General features: G+C 41.1%; 1 protein-coding gene across 5 annotated transcripts in view; it reads right to left on the bottom strand.

Moving 5' to 3' along the window:
* Nucleotides 1–17,886, bottom strand: part of chchd3a (coiled-coil-helix-coiled-coil-helix domain containing 3a) — a 78,223-nt gene that overhangs the window by 58,263 nt on the left and 2,074 nt on the right. For all 5 annotated transcript variants that reach the window (XM_030045696.1, XM_030045698.1, XM_030045697.1 and 2 more), the window contains one exon: nt 8,941–9,034. In XM_030045696.1, the coding sequence (XP_029901556.1) occupies nt 8,941–9,034 (94 nt within the window). The remainder of the gene's footprint in view (nt 1–8,940; nt 9,035–17,886) is intronic.

The raw sequence follows: 17,886 nt of genomic DNA, 5'->3' as shown, positions 1-17,886 counted from the left end.
GATTCAACCTGTTCTGTATTAGGCTGACTTGGTTAACACCTCCACCACAGATAGCAGATTCGCTAGGAGATTGGACAAAGTCAATAACCATAAGTGCTCTATTGAATGGGTCAGCAGCAGGCTACAATGAAAAAGGTAATATACTGAGAAATGCTGTGGTTTCTCTTATGAGACAATGTATCAAATAAAGTTTCCTTCAATGGCCATTATTCTTATACTGTATTTGAAATGGCCTGATGTATTAAAGGTGGGAACCCATTAACCCAACCAGATGACCAGATCTAGGAGAGGCATGAACAATCATTTGGCAGTCAGTGCTTTGGTGCGAATTACATCAATTTGTGCAGGTAGCACAAAAGCTAAGGCAGACAGACACACACACTCACTCACCCACACTCACACACTAAAATGTAGAGAAACAAAAGCAACACTGAGAAACGTATAGAGTGTGAAATGATCTCAGTGTTGCAGCCTGAAGGTATTATGGGTGGTATGTCTGTGCGTGGTGATTTGATTCAGATATGTTGCCAAGGGAGAATCATCCCTCAGATTCTCTAGACAAAATCCTGGCCAACACAGGTTGGAAGGGGAAGCTTATGAGACCAACCTGAAGCTCTTAAACAGAATGAGAGTTTTACTTGTGTGTTTGTGTGTGTGTGTACATGGCAGTATAGGAAAAAAAAGTAAAAGACAAAAACAATATGTGATAGTCGGCCTGACCATGTGTCTGCATCAGGGGCAGGAGCAATAAAGAATTCAACAGGTCGGCTGGTTAAAGGAGGGAAAGAAGACAAGAGGTTCTGGGAGAAGGTCAGTGTTCTCACTCAAAAGTCTGACATGCAATTACAGCACACAAGCCATCACAAGCTGTTTGACTACAAGCTGAAATAATGAGCAAAAGTTTCTGACCTTTAAGTTTTAAAGTTGAACACTCAAACCCCCCATCCTACAGGTAGCCTAAATCCATGATGGAACTGAATCTTAATCTCTAACCACAATATTACTCAACACAGAATAACAAGACTCTTCTGAATAAATAAACAATATACAGGGTTATGTTATGGTCATCTCTAAATTTTTCAGCTTCGTTTCTTGGAATACATACTTTTCTGTTGGTTGGGTGTGTCAAATGGCACTGAATGCTTCAGTACCCATGAGACTCAACAACTATTACTGTGGTGAAGATACCAGCTTAAGCTGCAAAATATAATCCAATATATTCAATACTATATTATATTATATTGTATTCCAGATGGTTGCAGTCAGGAACAAAACTCTGCACCACAGAGGTTAAAATGAGCGAAGAATGTCTGTATAAAGTCAACTCAAAGCTGTGCAGCTCAACTTCGTCAGCAGCAACAGAATTTTACGCTCTGAAACTGGATTTTTCTTGAGACATTGTACTTGAGACATGGGTCTCATAGTTGACTTATCTCCAAACATTTTATGTGCACAGTCTTTTACCTTTAACTTCTTTAATTGAATCTTAATGATTTCAACACCGTTGTTATTTATACTGATGATTCAATTGTGACAGTTTCAAGCCCGTCCAAGTGTTGGAAATAATCAAGCAAACCGTGTTACATTGACTTTGGGAGAATGAAAGAGATTTTTGCTTCCGGAATCCGAACCGCCCAAAATAACACCACCCACTTCACAACTCTATTAGCAGCATCTAAAAGGCCCCCCAGTGTTTTCTGATGTCTCATCACCAGAGTCATCCTCTCTGAGCGACCTCCTTCAGGTACACGCCACACAGTGCCAAGAGTAAACAACTGGAGGCTGGCGCAGTACAGATGGGCCCGATGTGAGAGAGGGATAGAGGCTAGAGAGAGTAATAGAGGAGGGGAAGAGGAGTAATAAAAGGAGGAGAGACGGAAAATACAAGGAGAAACAAAGACTAGAAAGAGAAGGATGAGACAGAAACATTGGGAAAGACAAGGCTAGGTAGAAAAACTAGTTAGAGGGAGGAAAAATAGGAAGGCAGAGAAAGATCGAATAGTGACAGAGTCAGGGAGAGGGAGGAGAGGGAGGAGAGTGTAAGACTTCTCTCCTTCTCTTTCTCTCCCTCATCCCTCTTTCTCTCATCCTTTTCTCTGCAGTCGTTCTGCTCTGATGCCTCACAGAGGAACAGCAGAGGCAAATCTGCTCCCTGCAGCCGTTCCTCACTACAAATGAGTTCGGGCTACATCCAAATGAGAACTCCTCACAGAGCCCTTACTTGACTCCTAAAGGAGAAAAAAAAAAACAAACATGCAAAGCCAGATTCCTGAAGTTCATTTATGGCCCTATAGCTTAACCGTGGAAATACTGACTAATCCAAATACCACTGTCTCAACTAGGGCCATGCATAACCTGCACAGTAACACTGCATGGGCTACTTAAGATTTATACAAAGTACAGAAATAATTCATATTTAAACTGAGGAAAATTGAGTCTGTTCAGGCTGCTTGTGGAGGTCTTAAGTCCTGGAAGGAGACATTATTTTGATGCGCTTTTTGTCAGTAACTTCTATGTTTGTATCACCTTGGCACCTTTTAATTCAAAGCTCGCAACCCACTGCAAAATTAAATGCATGAATTATTCATGTTCGTTTTCACCATTTTTTTCTCTAAAATGTTTTGCACACTGGAGTGTAAAGGGGTCTGTGACACAGAGGTTGAGAGACTAACTGCCTGAGTTCAAAGTTGTGGATTATGTGGTGTCACCAATTAAGGAGCAAGTAAAGAAAAAAGGGAAATTTAAAATAATTAGTAATCTGGTTTAATAATGAAAATTGTAGGCTCTAAGCAAAATAAATACAACAATTTTTTAAAGATAATAAAAATCAGACTTTCTAGGGAGAAGGAAAGTAAATTGCTCAGGGGCATAGTTTTCTACAGAGATAAAACGTGTTGCTTAATTGACCATCCTGAGATTTCGTGACATTAAACCAGTGACCAAACAACTTCCACAAAACTACTGTATATTGAGTACGGCTGAACAATACGGTGAAAAAAAATCATATTGCCATTTAATTTCCTTATGATTTTAACTTTTAGTAGGGATGATCATTTTTGTAACATAAGGAAAATAAGTGAAAATAATGTGAATTTTGCTGATGTCCGTACCAAATAAACACTGTTTATTACATCTGGAAAATACGATTTGTTCGCCAGGGCATCTCTGTAGCACCAAAAGACTGTGGATATTGCTCCTGCGATTTCGATAACATTTCAATTAATTGTTCAGCCCTAATAGTGAGTGGCTCAAAGACAAAACGAGAATAACGCAGAGACATAATCCTCTGAACGACAATATCCTGGTTTGTTTCTTTTTGTGTTGTAATAAATCAGTCTCTGCATTAAGCCTCTAAGACTGACTCCCTCAATCCTTTCTATGAAATAACATTAAATAAAATAATAATAATAATAAAAAAAATAATATTTTGTTGATGGAACTGATTAGGCATTGCATACAGGACCATCTACAATGACTGCATTTCAATCAACCCTTTTTGTAAATGAGCATTTTGCCATATAGAATTGTTCTAACTTTAACTTTAAGCGCTTGCTTGATGTGGATAACGCTGATAAGAGGAATACGATCATCTGTGATGGAACACATTTGCCAATTAAAAACAGGACATGCACATTGGATTTAATCACATGACCGAGTACTCTTTGACCTCTGATGTGAGACAGACAGAGCTGGCTGTCATGGTGGATGGTGGTAACATCAACTGGTTACAGGCAGACAGATGAATTTATCAAGACATTCCTTTGTCTCATGTGAAAACAATGGGACAGCCCTATTAGATATTAAAAAAAAAAAAAAAAAAATAGCACAATGCAACAAATTTGGAGGTACAAATGCAAAAATGTGTCTTTGCAAAACCATACAGTCATGTAGCTAGAAAACAAACTGGTTGCCGTAGCAATGGTGACGTTACAGACACCTAAATTAGGTTGATTCTTTTTGCCGCATTTAATTGTTCACTTGCATTGTTTTATGGAAATGCAGATTACGCTACACTGTAAAACTGTTTTTTTACTATTTTGGTAGGTAAAAAATATTTATTGCAGATATATTTTGTCCTCGACCCACCCCCTCTGAGAGTAAACCAAAAGTTCATTTGGGAACCTGTTCAATGGATCTTTGTTTTGCAGTCTTGACAAAAGTTGACACTTTTTTTGAGAATGACAAAGTGAGTGTGCAGGTAGGGATTCGGTGTCTTGCTCAAGGCCAGAACAACAACACACATGGCTGTTTGTGAGGACTGAACCTGTGACCTTTTGGTTATGGGGCAAGTGTATGTGTGTGTGTGTGTCATTTCCCTCTTACCATTGGGATCGATGTGTCCATTCCATAGAGCTTTGATACACACATACTGACTAAAACACAGACACACACACACACACACACACACACACACACACAGACAAATCAAACAAACAAAACACAGCAGAGAATTCGACCTATTACTCCAATTTCGCTGCAAAAGCTACCTAGTCTCCAAGCGGCGATTCTTTCATTGCAGCCAAGGCCACAGCCACTATGCTGTTCACCTTCAATAGCCACATAATCAGGGGAGTTTTCTCTCTGCGCTGTGGGAACGTGAAATACCATCGCAATTCAATTACTTTTTGACAGCCCAGCTGAGAAGAAAACAGCCTTATGTGCCTCCCATCTATTTCAATTAAAAGATAGCACCAGGCACCTTCTTCTCTCAATAAATACAAATGAAAAGAAAAATTCAATTGGGACCAAAAAAGAAAAAAAAAAAACAAACCAAAAAAGTCATCTACTGTACTAGCGATGGTAAAGCTGAAAAGGGTGGTGGTGTGTCAGGGCAGGCAAGAAAGTATTAATACAATTTACAGGTTAGGTTGGGAGCGACTCAGTCTAAATAGTCCTTTGATAGGGCGAAGGAAGATCCATGTCCAATAGCTCACAAACAGTGGCCTCACATTCCACTTGAAAATGTACACAAAGGCATCCCAGCACATCAATAATTGAAGTGCACACACCAACCTGCACCACAATGGAAAAAAAGCACTGTATTGCTGGCATCAGCACCTGCATAAAATCCTACAGTGTAGTCATATACAGTCTAGTCTGTTCTGGCAGCGCACATCTATAGCTCTGTAAATATAAAGCTGACACTCTTATCTAAAGTGACTTATAAATGAGCAGGTGGGATTTCCGTGTCTTGCCCAAGAACATGTCAATAGCATACCCAACTGCTGTGAGCTGTGGGAATGTATTTTATTTAGGGCTGTGTGCTGAACTCGGTACTTTTACTAGTACGGACCAAATTATGTCAGTACGACCAAATACTTATTCACGTCAGCACAATCAGTGCCAAATTTTGGTACCTTGTCAATAAATATTGGTAAGATTCTTTATGAGCCTTGCAAAGCATCCCTCCTAGTTTACCATTTGTTACAAGTGTGCATCTGAGTAAGAGATTATACACTAGAGAGAAAGAAAAAGAGTGAGCCTAACAACACAGATCACACAGTTCAAACCTCCGGTTGAGAGAGGTGGGAGTTCCCTCCTCTCTGGTGAGGAATACGCTACAACACGCACACACCAGAGAGAGGGTTGTGTGTCTCTGTCACTTTCTTCCTTGGTCACCTCCACTCGGGATGTGAATGAGGACGAACGTGGAGACACAATGACAGCTGCTGTGAATATCACATGGCCGCTGGCCGTAATGTGTTCATGGGCCTCGCCGCTGGCTCGGTCCTTTCCATGTTGGCCCCCCTTGGGCCAAACTCCCTATTATGGAGGGCTGCAGAGGGTCATCATAGCTTCCTGGCTACCACTTCACAGCTAGCTGCCAACTACATATGACTGTGACAGGCTGGAGGTTGTAGGGACGATTTCGGGAAGGGAGAAGGAAGTAGCTAGGGATATTATTCTGTGTTGTGTGTTGCAAGTACCGTAAAAAAAAAAGGCACTGGAAGCTGGAATGCGGTACCGGTATCATTTAAAATATGAACCCAACTCTAATTTTTTTTCTTCCACTATCACTTCCCCTATCACGCTGTTAAATACTGATATACCATATATAAACTGGTTGCTGATATACTACTCCCTTTTAGGGCATTTCAATATATCAGTAACATTGAGTGATTGATTGCTTGATTGATATCCACTTGGGGTGGGAAAAATCAATTCACCTAAGTATCATGTTTCTTTTCTTTTCTTTTCTTTTTTTTTTTTACCATTTTTGATGGATGTTTTGATTCCTGAATCAATTTTGGTTCAAGTTAACAGTATCAAATGAAACTACATGACCCAGGGAATCAGCTGCTACCAAACATCATGCTAGGTTGTTGGCAAGGGGAATAAATATTGCTCCAAAGTTGGACTAATTTTGGTGAGTAACACTCTAGCATGGCTATTTTCAGAGGGGTCTCTTGACCTCTGACCTCAAGATATCTTAATGGATTCTGTGGGTCTCCCCTTTGCAGATAAGCCCACCCGTTGCATGCATTACATGTTATGTTATGTTAAGTATATTTCTGCATACTGGGGCCTACACAGTCCAGGATAAATTGGCATAAACTGGGTATGACTAGAGAGCTCAGACTCTTGTGGATTCAATGAGCCCCACTGTACTCATGTGTGATGATGTTAGCCCCCAAAGTAGCTATTTCATTCTCTGCCTGCTGGAGAAAATTTAAAAAATTAAACGCAATACAAAGCAGTTGAAAAGATTTATCAATAATTAGCTTCCTGGGAAGTTTAAGCATAATTAAAAAATCCATTTTTGACCAATCTGATTCCTTAGAAAGTTCCTCTGGTGAATCTTGATTTCACACACCAATCTAAAGCCAGTGGTTTGGCTCCAAAGTACATACAAAGTACACACAAAGTACACTGCTGTAATAGCACTATATCTCAAATTAATAGACAAGTCCAAGATGACTGTTGTTTTCACTCAAATTATGCATTCCCAAATAAATGAGACCATATAGCTGTCTCTATAAGAGGGATGTAAAATGGTCACAGATGGGGCTGTGGCATCAGCTGAAAGCAAAAGAAAAACGTCCCTTCTGTTTGATTCAGCTGGTCTTAGTATGTACAGGCTGATGGATGGGCCAGCTCATGGAAATATAGGGCTTGTCAGAACACTTGGTCCTGCCTTGTTGTACAGCCTCTCCTAAAGAAGGAGAAGAACAAAGAACCAACAGCAATGATGCTCCCTTTGCATTCTGCTATCTACAAAAAGATGACAGATACTCAGTTTCTTCATCAATCACAATTTGTCCAAGTAGGTAGTGTGATGGGATAAACCTGCTAGATCAACAAGGATGACCCACTGGCTGTCTTCTGTCTGTTTTTGCTGGGAAAAAAAAACAGACATACATGCACACCAGCACACACATATATGCACAAATAATGACATGAGCAACAGAGAAACACACATAATACACCTAAAAATTCAACAGACACACAAACACACACACACACAAACACACACACACACACACGCACACACACACACACACACACACACACACACACACACACACACACACACACACACACACACACACACACACACACACACACACACACACACATAAACAAGTGCTTTATAACTGTTAACTGATGATTGCTTATTTACCATGTTCACTACAGCCTTTCTAAGTGAAAAGGTAGCTTATACCAAGCAGGAACAAAAATGAAGGGCTTGAAAGCCGCCCTCACACAGGCCCACTTTGCCAGAACAATCATTGCCATGATTTAAATTAATTGCGAGGAGGGCGTAATTTTGATGTACTTACTCCTCTGAATAGACATCAATAGTAGGCTTCAGGAAGCAGTTTCATCAAAAGAATAAAACAAATGGGGAAAAAAATCAATAGACAAATCACCCCCCCCCTTGAATGAGTGTGAACAACTAGGCTATTTGCTGGACCTACACTGTTTCCTTCTGGATGTAGAAGCTGTGGAGGGTTGCAACCCTCGCCCCCCATTACAGTGCAAGGGTGTGTTTAGTGACTAATCACAGTTGCTCATTCATCAGAATCTGTTGGAGCTCATCCAGGCCTATTAGAGCGTGTGTGGAAGGGGGGGTGGAGGGAGGCAATGTGTTTATCGGACATTATAGCATGTGCACCTGCTCCTTCTTGGTGAAGAAGCAGAGGAGAGCACTGAAGAAGAGCGAAGAGGAGAGGACAGGAGAGGAAAGATGGAGAGGAGGAGGAAGAGATGGTAAGATGCTTCTTAGATGAAGAGTCTGATTCTTCATCAGCCCAGGCTAATGGATCGCCCACTCAGCGCTCAGGAAATTACCTCAGGATAGCTCCCTCCTTTCTCAGGCATGATTAATTGATCCAGAGAGAAAGAGAGAGGGAGAGAGGCGGGAGAGATAGAGAGAGGGAAAAGTGCTGATGTGCTTCGGAAGAAAACTAAATTGGAAACACAGTGGGGGACGGAAGGATTGGTGCTGACCTTTTTGACTATTAATGAAAGCAGAGAATGGTCGTGTCTGAAAATGTCTTTGGTTTCTAATGAAATCCTGGAATAAGAATTGACACTGATGCAATCTATCATTATCCAAAGGAAGGAAGGTAGGAGAGAAGAGTCAGACAGAGGCAGAGAGCATGAAAGAGAGGGAGCGAGAGATGCCCACCACACAGGGTACACTGGAGTCTGTGTGCGATCACAGGACAAAAACTTTTAACAAGTCCAAAGATTTCAATTCTGAGAAACAACACCACAACAATGTAATAACCTCATAAATAAATAAAATGTTTTGCTCAGCAAACACAATAAAATAAGTCAGCAATCTACATCTGTAACCATCATTTTTACACAAAACAAAAACATAAAATACAAAAAATAATACAAAAAATATGGGTATTTTGTAACACAGAATAACAAGTTGTAATCAGTTTAGCGTGCCTTACCAAAAGGAGCTTATGTGTGCGTGTGTCTTACCAGGCTTGAAGCTCTTGCTCTGCCTTCGCCCTCTCCTGCTCCAAGCCTTTATACAGCTCATCAGTGATCTTCTTCCTCAGGGCCTCTTCATCAACTAGGGAGAAGGGGAGAGAAAGATAGAAAAAGAGAGAGATATTTCTGTAAGCAAACAGCTTCAAATTGTTTGTCGACAAGCATCACGCTGAATATGGAGTACTGCTGTAAGAAGTCAGATCAAGAGAAGAGAGAGAGAGAGAGAGAGAGAGAGAGAGAGAGAGAGAGAGAGAGAGAGAGAGAGAGAGAGAGAGAGAGAGAAAGATGCAAAATATTCTGCACTATCTTCAATTCTGGGATACTAGCTTTTATCCAAGAAAAATAAAAAATAGGTAAATGTCAATTTGGCTTCTTCCCAAATTATAGGATGTCCGATCATATTTACACCCTACACACTTTAATTAATAAGCATGTTCACCTGAAAAAAGGGGAGGGAAACATTTGCTTGTTTCATCGATTTTAAGAAAGAAACATTTTTTTCCCAAAATCCTTCAGTGTGGAACAGCTGGTAAGGTGTATGACCTCATCAAATCTATGAACATGCACAACCAGTGTGCTGTGAAATTTAAATTTAATAATCAATTTAAATCCATGATCAAACACCTCAGTATCTCAACACCGCAGCATCTCAATTACAGCATGTAACTGTTTTAACTGACAGGTTTTGTTGTGCATGTTACTGAACGCTTTAAATCTGTTTTAGTCCTAAATTATTCAACCTGTATATAAATGAACTTGCAGAGCAGCTGGAGCATTCAGCAGCTCCAGGCCTCATGCTCGTAGACACAGAGGTCAGATATCTGCTCGATGCAGATGACCTCATTCTGTTGTCCCCAACCAGAGATGGTCTCCAACACAACCTGAACATCTTGGAACAATTCTGCCATAACTGGGCATTAGAGGTCAATATCTCCACTCTGTCAGGGACAGGAAACAGAGACTGACCCTGACCAAATCCAGGCTCAGTGACCACAAACTGGTCACAGAAACAGGAGGGCACAAACAAACATGGCTGCTGTGCTCACTGCTCATCAGGGGAAGTGGAAACAGAGATGCACTTTCTCCTCCACTGTGAGAAGTTCTCCTCACTTAGAGAGCTGCATTTAAAGAAATAAGTAGTAAAACGCCAAATTTCCCCACACTGAGAAGCTGTCAGTTCTCCTGGGTGAAGGAACCACAGCACCTCTAGCAGTCAAATATGTCTCTACCTCCCTCACAGCCTGAGTAACTCACACTGCAGAGTCATCATGAAGTGGCTTATATTAACTAACTATATATTGATTAACTGTGTTAAACTGTAAGAATACTGAAATGTATAAAATCTATGAGAGAGATGTTAGTTTACCCAACAGGTGTTATACCCACCCACAATATGGGAGTTCACAAAATAAATAAACAACGTTGTTCAAAATAACCATTTAGGCTACAGCTTAATGATTTACTCATGAATACAAGGGGAGTCTATGTTTTGTGGAATGGCTTAGCCTGGGCTGTTACATTTGCTATAAGCCATAAAATATAATGGAGTGTTTGTGTAGTGTGTGTTATATGCGCACACTACACGCTTGCTGTGAGCGTAGTGAGGTGGGACAGAAATCTCGGCCCCCGGGCTGCCATGCCTTATGAGGCGTACAGGGAGAGTGGAGGGGAGTGTCTAGTGTGGCGACAACACACATCAGCAATGGCCTGGGCTATTAAAGCATAACATCAAAACACAAATGCACAGAAAAAAAAAAGAAAAAAATCACACTTCCCTCACAAACTGATATCTTCACACAGACATACACTTCCTGTGCAAACACCCACACACATACGGAGGTGCACTTGCAACCTTGGTCATCAAATCACAGAGCCCCCACCTTCCACTCCCACCTCCCCATCTCGCTGTATTCATGTCAGTGGCGTCATACATGTCCGACTGCATGTCTTCACCGTCCTATCTTGGCAGGTAATTAAGCATGAAAGTAAAGAAGCCAGCCGGCAACCAGGCCAAAACGTGCTCTGAAGGCACAAGTGCCATGCGGTGCGCTGCGACACTGCAGTGGTGTGGGGAGTGTGTGAGTGTGTCAAGATTATTCCCCCACTGCATTAGTTAGATGGGATAATCCCTATTGTCAGAGTCCATTATTACCTGGTAACACGTGATAACAGCAGACCACACATACATACACACACACACACACACACACACACATACACACACACACACACACACACACACAAACCCAATTTCAACTTAATCAGATGATCTGTCAGACATATAAAATGTACAAGGGCACTCCTTTCCTGTCATCTTGGGGACGCAGCAATAGCCAAGAGGCCTGCTCCAGCAAAACACCAAGGGGTAATGAAACCAAATGCTACAGTGATTTTTTCCAATGTTTTCCACTGGATGCACTCAAATGTTTCATCATCCACAGTGGACCACACAATATTGATAAAAACATAAGTGATTTCAAAACAAGCGTGATGACAAACCTGAATTTAAAAAGACGAGTCTGGCAGATTGTTATCTACTGGAGTCTACTGGTGAGCATTTGTGAATTTAGTGATAAACAAGCAAATCCAAGCAGTGTAAACAGTGAAGGCTGTGTGCAAGATAGACTAATGTTTGTTAATCAGTCTAGCTTGTTCACATTAATCTGATCCACACCATAAAAAGGTGCTTCTCAAGTCTGTGCTCAGCAGGTTTGTGGTGCACGTTGCCTTTTTAAATTAACAAGGCATAGCCTGAACACACCCTTATGTTCTAGTGTCATGTGTGGTTCCAGTCTTCGCTCTGTGATTTTCTGAAGGAGTGGTGCTTGGGGGTTGTTTTAGTCTTGATTCCACATCTGTTTAAGGCCTACTGATGGTTCTACTGCATACTGGAAAACATAACCAAACTATCAAGGGTGAAAATATGACGTAGACAGACATTTGTCTAGATTACACAGTTTACACAGTAATTTGATATTTTCCCTTGCAGTGGTGGTCATGGACTTGCTGTGAGAGAACACAGAGGCAAGCCTGATGACCTACATCTACTACAACAAAAGTGTGTTTTAAAAAATGTTCTGCAACACATGGTCTCACAGTGGAAAGATTTTCATTTTTTGGGATTTTATTTTGTGACTTGTGCACAAGCACAGCACAAGCCTTAGAGCACCTTTGGGGTTTTCTGCTCTTTGGCCTTGTGAAGACTAAAAATAAAGATCCACTCCTAATGGAGGACAGGGGGAAAGATGGAAAGATGGAAGGATGAGAGCAACAGGAGCACAAGAGAGAGATTTTTTTTTCCTACAGGGACTGAACGCAGTCCATTTCTACCTAGGAAGTGGCCTTGGCTACAGCCCATGTGACGACTGAACAAACTGTGCTCAGTAGGAAGAAGGTATGTGCCAATTAGACTGGCAGTCTACCACCGTGACTGTGGTGGCAACTCAGGTATTCCTGCACTTCTTGTCTAGCATAGAGATCAGCTTTGATAAGACACAAACACTGCAGTTATCTCTTCCAGATAAACAAACTAAAACTCTGATGTTTACTTCCCAATTAGTTGTGGTTTATCAGTCTGAATTTGGCAATCAATTCACTATATCCCATGGCTTCCGGTAATACCGAATAATATGGGTTATTTCCAGAGATGATTATTCTGTGAATTGCTTAAATGTTCCGGTTAGTGGCCAATTGAAGCAGCAAGTACTGCTGGCAGGCAATCTTCAAGGCCAATGCTAGCTGCTTGTTACCGTGACAATGCCAGGACTGATACCATCCATCAGTGTAACCCTGGCGCTGCAGTAATCACAAAAAGAGGATGAGGGAATTGGGGCATCCAAGTTGTCTTTTTTCCAGGAACTGCTAATATTTTGATAAAAGTGAATTAATGATACATGCTACATTGCCAAGAGAAATCCACAGGCAGTGCAACTGTTATCATAGATATGAGTTAAATCTCCGATCATCAACATGTGTCTCTCACTGCTTCCTCCCATCTTTACCTACGTAGGATATCCATCTTCAATCATTTCCTTCAGATTTGTCATGCCTACAGTGTAAATTATAATTTCTGGTCATTTAGGATTCCTGGTTAAATAAGTTAAATGTACACACTCGTCCTCTCTGCGCCTTCATGGTGTGCTTTCTTCTTCCTGCAGCCTCCATCACTTCTCCATAGCCACCAAACAGAAGACAAGAGCAACATGCAGCCTGATGGTTTACTGTACACTCCATATATAAGACAACAGAGTAGAGAGAGTGAGTGAGCATCAGGTAGAGGAGGTTTAGTATGACAGGGCCTCAGAAGAAACACTGGTGCAGGAGGATGGGGTGACAGACACTTGACAACTTTTTGCTGCATAGTATAACCTCTGTGTGAGAGAGAGAGACTGCTGTCACCTACTGTCCAAACAGAGCACGAGGAAGTAATATCCATCTTCTTTGACAGCAGTCAGAAGCACCATTGATCTCGCTGCAGAGGAGGCTCTAATTACAGCTCTTTTAAAGGCCATGGCAGGAAGGCAATTTGTAGGGCAGAAATCCTTACATACAGTAAATCCTGCCATAAAGAGGCTCGTGTCAAGGAAAAAGTAAGAATGCTGTTTTTGTATGAGGCAATTATGCAACCATTAGATGATGTGGTATGGTCTTTCTGTGCATGCACAGACAATGCTGGAGAAATTATCTAAAAATGCATACAGCAGACATAATGATGTACTGCAGACCAAGAAAAAAAATCCCTTTTTGTACAACCAAGTATTTCTTTCAACTCCTAACAAGGCTCTGCTGAACTGACAGGCAAATATCGTATCCAGCCATGATGAAACTTGTACCAAAAAGCACAAACATTATTTTGCTTTGGCACACTATAAAACTAAGTGCATTTTGGCACAAAATAAGCCCCAACTCTGGGTCAACTCATCCTTTGGCTGTTTACTGGCACTGAGGGTGAGAGGCAAGGCCCTGTTAATGCTTTGCAACTTTTTTTTTTTTTTTTTTTTTTTTGGCATCTGGTGTGATGGCCAGATGCAAAACCAGATGCACCACAACCTCATTGAAAACTGAAAGCCTGTAGCACAATACTACATATCAGCATGCAAAAAAGTCAAGTTTTAAAAGTCCACCAAGTTTAGGAAAATGCAAGCAACTTCTCATTCATCACCACATCCTTTCCAGCCCCGAGCAGAGAGGCTTCAGATAGCTAGCGGGCCGCAGGGTCAGCCAGAGAACAGGTTCTGATATGATAAACACTGTCTGGGGTCCTTGAGGGAGGCTGGTTGGGGTCAGAGACAATTCCACATCGACAGAGCCTGTGTCAATCCTGAGTAGGACATGTAAATGTTAAAGAGATTAAAAACTCATCATCTTTTTAGACGTGTTCCCCTCCTTCCCTCTCCTAAACCCTGTGGAAAAACCTGTAGAGGAGGAGGAGGTGATGAAGAAGAGGCTATTGGCGGACGGAGATAATAGACGAAGGCAAATTGCATTTCTCATCAGAAGTTTCATTAACCCCAGGACCTGCGCGGAGGGCATAATCTGTAACATTACCACTTCCTCACGCTCCTGGCTTGCGCTTAGTTGAGTCCCCGCACACCTTTCACCATGTTCAAATGGGGAAAAAAGAAAAATGCCAAGAGCAACCTTCCAACCCTGGCAGACAGGTGCCATTTCTGACTTTTTTCCTCTCTTTCATTCACTCTCTTCCCTGTAATTCAATCTCAAGATATGGAATAACGTTTCACGTTTTCACAAGATGACAAGGGAAAGCAATTTCACAAAGGAGAGCAATATGGCACCACATATTTCACACTCACACTCACACTCACATTTCTCCCATTGTATTCCTTTGTCTCTCCATTTCCCCTGTCTTTCGTGTGCACCTGGGAGACATCTTTAAGCAGGCTATTAGTCCAGTGCAGTGTGTGGGCTCTGGCATATGAATATTTATAGCACAATGGAGAAGGTGTAGGAGGCTCAACCTTGACTGCAGTGTAATCAGCACACACACTGTCTCAGGGCATGATTTAGAGACAGCCAGCCCACTGAGAGCCTCACTCGATACCCACCTCTCGTGGGCACTCATAATCAATGTCCGCCTCATTAAGGTCACAACCTTTCAGGATCAGGCTGAACTTTGTAACTTCTTAATGTGATGCACCCTCATATCATTTATTTATATTTAAAACGAGCAGGCTGAATCAATTGTCCAAGTTGACTTTTTTTTCCACTCCTTAAGTGTTTGGTGAGCTTCATGCGTATTAAGCTGTTAGGTCACCTTGCAAGGAAGAGCGCCTCCAAAATATCCGAGTAATGTCAAACCATGTCCCTGCTGTGAGTTGAACACAAGGGCTAACAACAGCAAGGAGCTGGCCTCAAACATGCAAATACTCAGATTAAACAAACTACTGAGGGAACTGGCGACTGTTGAGCAGCAGCTAATACAGCGCTGGCTTGTCTGTTGAGGTGAGGAAATGAACAACTGATTGTGTTAACATTGCAAAGAAAAAACTGAATGCACAAAATAATTCCTCACATGATACATAACGTAAGAACACAGACAAGTGTATGCAAATACGGAAAAGCATGACGGAGAGCAGAAAAAGACCAACATTTTGACTGTTCTCTCTAATATGAGGACGGGCTTTGCCTCCTCTCGGATTTTCTATCACTGTTTCTGATCTGGAAGTTCCTTGTAAAGAAAAGTGAAGATACAGCAGCAATGTCACCTTCCTGTCCTCCAATTTAAAATTAAAAGCCTTCATCTGTAGCTGACCACTAGAGGAGGCAGGAAAAATCACAAAAAAATCACCACAAAGAACGTTTTTTACGAAAACCGTACATCGTGTTCCTTTAACTTTATTCCAGTGATATTGTAAAAGCAGCAGGCAATTACTCTTAATAGATGTACTCAACACACTCCACACCTGATATAAAATTAAGTGAGATACTGTAGCATTTATCTTTTAATCTGAAAACCAATTAACATGAACAATGGAAAAATCATTTTATTCAACAGGGAGAAAAATGAAAGACCGTTGTGAGTGGCCCCAGAGCTAATGGAAAACACAGATTATCCAGAATGTGTTTTTTCCCCCTTTTTTATACACACAAATAAATGCTATTATGTGTCCAATTGTATTACAACTGTTCTCAAACAAAAAGCCAAATACCTCACATGCAGAATTTGATCTCATAACAGAGAAAGCACAGCCAAATGTAAAAAGGGTTCATGGGTAGTTGGGGTTTGCTGGATAACATTTTAAACTGGAGACCCGCAATGTACATGCACAACCATGTATACATACATTTGCACATACATATACATACAAACACACACACCCACCACCTCCGTTCTGTTAATGAGGCCTGCTGGTTTGTTGTGTGAGACTGCGGAGGTGTCGTTTTAATCACCAGAGTCAGTGTGGCGTGGCATAAGTTGGCCTTTTTTAATTACCTTACCAATTGAGCACCGTCAAGCATGGGGAAGCCTGCCCACTAGCCTGGATGTCACCCTCTGAAGAACCCGCGCCCACGCCCCATCCTCTACTGTCTAATGAACAGGTAACATTCAAATGTCCTCTGCCTGATACGTCAGGAGAGGGGGAGCCCACATAGCAGGCACAACACAAAACTTAAACTTCAAGATAAAGAATAAAGACAGAATGTGAGTGCATGTCTTCTGACTGAAGCATGTCATGCACATAATCTGCATGCAGCATTTTTGTTAACTTCCTTGTGTCCTTCCACTGGCCCAGTCACAAACTGGTACAAAAACAATGTAATGTGCAATAAAAAAAAAGTTCTGAAACCCAGCATTTCCCTTGAGATGCAAAAAATTCTCAGAGAAAGGCTTAGTGTTACAATAGCATGTATCTACAACTTCAAAGGTGCAAAAACAAATGACAAACAATGCCACTCCTGACCACTTCATGCTATTCAACGGAGAAAAAAATGCTATGAATACAATCTCTTTAGAAAAAAAGAATCACTTAAACTTCAACATCACAAAACTTAGAGGAAAATACTGCTTAGGTCAGCCACAGGAGTTTGAGTGCCCTCACATTCTGCAGCAAAAAGAAGGTTTATCATGACAGCTTGAGCTCCACAGTGATGAGCCAGAATGGAGGGCCACTAATTACAGCATCAATTCATTAACGTTATTACAAGAAAGAATTAATCATTCCATTAACAGTTGGGCAATGGCAATGAATCATAATATGACCACGGCTACTGTGAGGCCATTTTGAGAATGAAGACTAATTAAAATCTGCAAGAAAAGTTGGAGACATAAAGCTTAAGGTGGCTTAAAGTAAACACCCACACAATAAACATCATTAAAATTCAATATATAGCTGGACTTAGAATAAATCCTCGGACAGTTCATTCCCTTACAACCTTTGCCTTCTAATTAACCATGCTACTGAGGTGGGACCCCATAAAATTTCAGTATTCAAATGTTTCTGCCGTTTCCAAGAACAATTAACTTTTTTATTCCCAATCTGACAAACATTCACTCCTGTCCCTTGTTAACAGAAACGAGACACAAGTTTGTCCAACCCTTTCCGATGTCACACTAATGCACCGGTCCAGTGGGAATGCAGAGGAAAGTTGGAAACAGTGTCAGTCAAAGCACCCAGAGCAATTATCCAGAGGCATAGGAGCAATTTTCTGTTTTCAAGAAGTTGGGACAAGTTTCAAACTGTTTTAGTCCACAATAATCTGACCCCATTCATTGTTCTGCTTTAGCATAGCCCTTCACATCATCTGAGGTATTGTAGAGCATGGGAATAAAATATGATTTAATATCTTACCCCAGAATACATATGAAGCAATAAATTATGTGATATTGCCCACAACAATTTATATGAGTTGCAAAACAAATCTTATGGAACATGTGAAATTTGCTACAGACTCTAGTATCAGCGTTTTGGAAAA

Source organism: Myripristis murdjan, chromosome 23, assembly GCF_902150065.1.
Source record: "Myripristis murdjan chromosome 23, fMyrMur1.1, whole genome shotgun sequence".
Lineage (NCBI taxonomy): Eukaryota > Metazoa > Chordata > Actinopteri > Holocentriformes > Holocentridae > Myripristis > Myripristis murdjan.
This window is presented reverse-complemented; position numbering and strand designations above follow the sequence as displayed.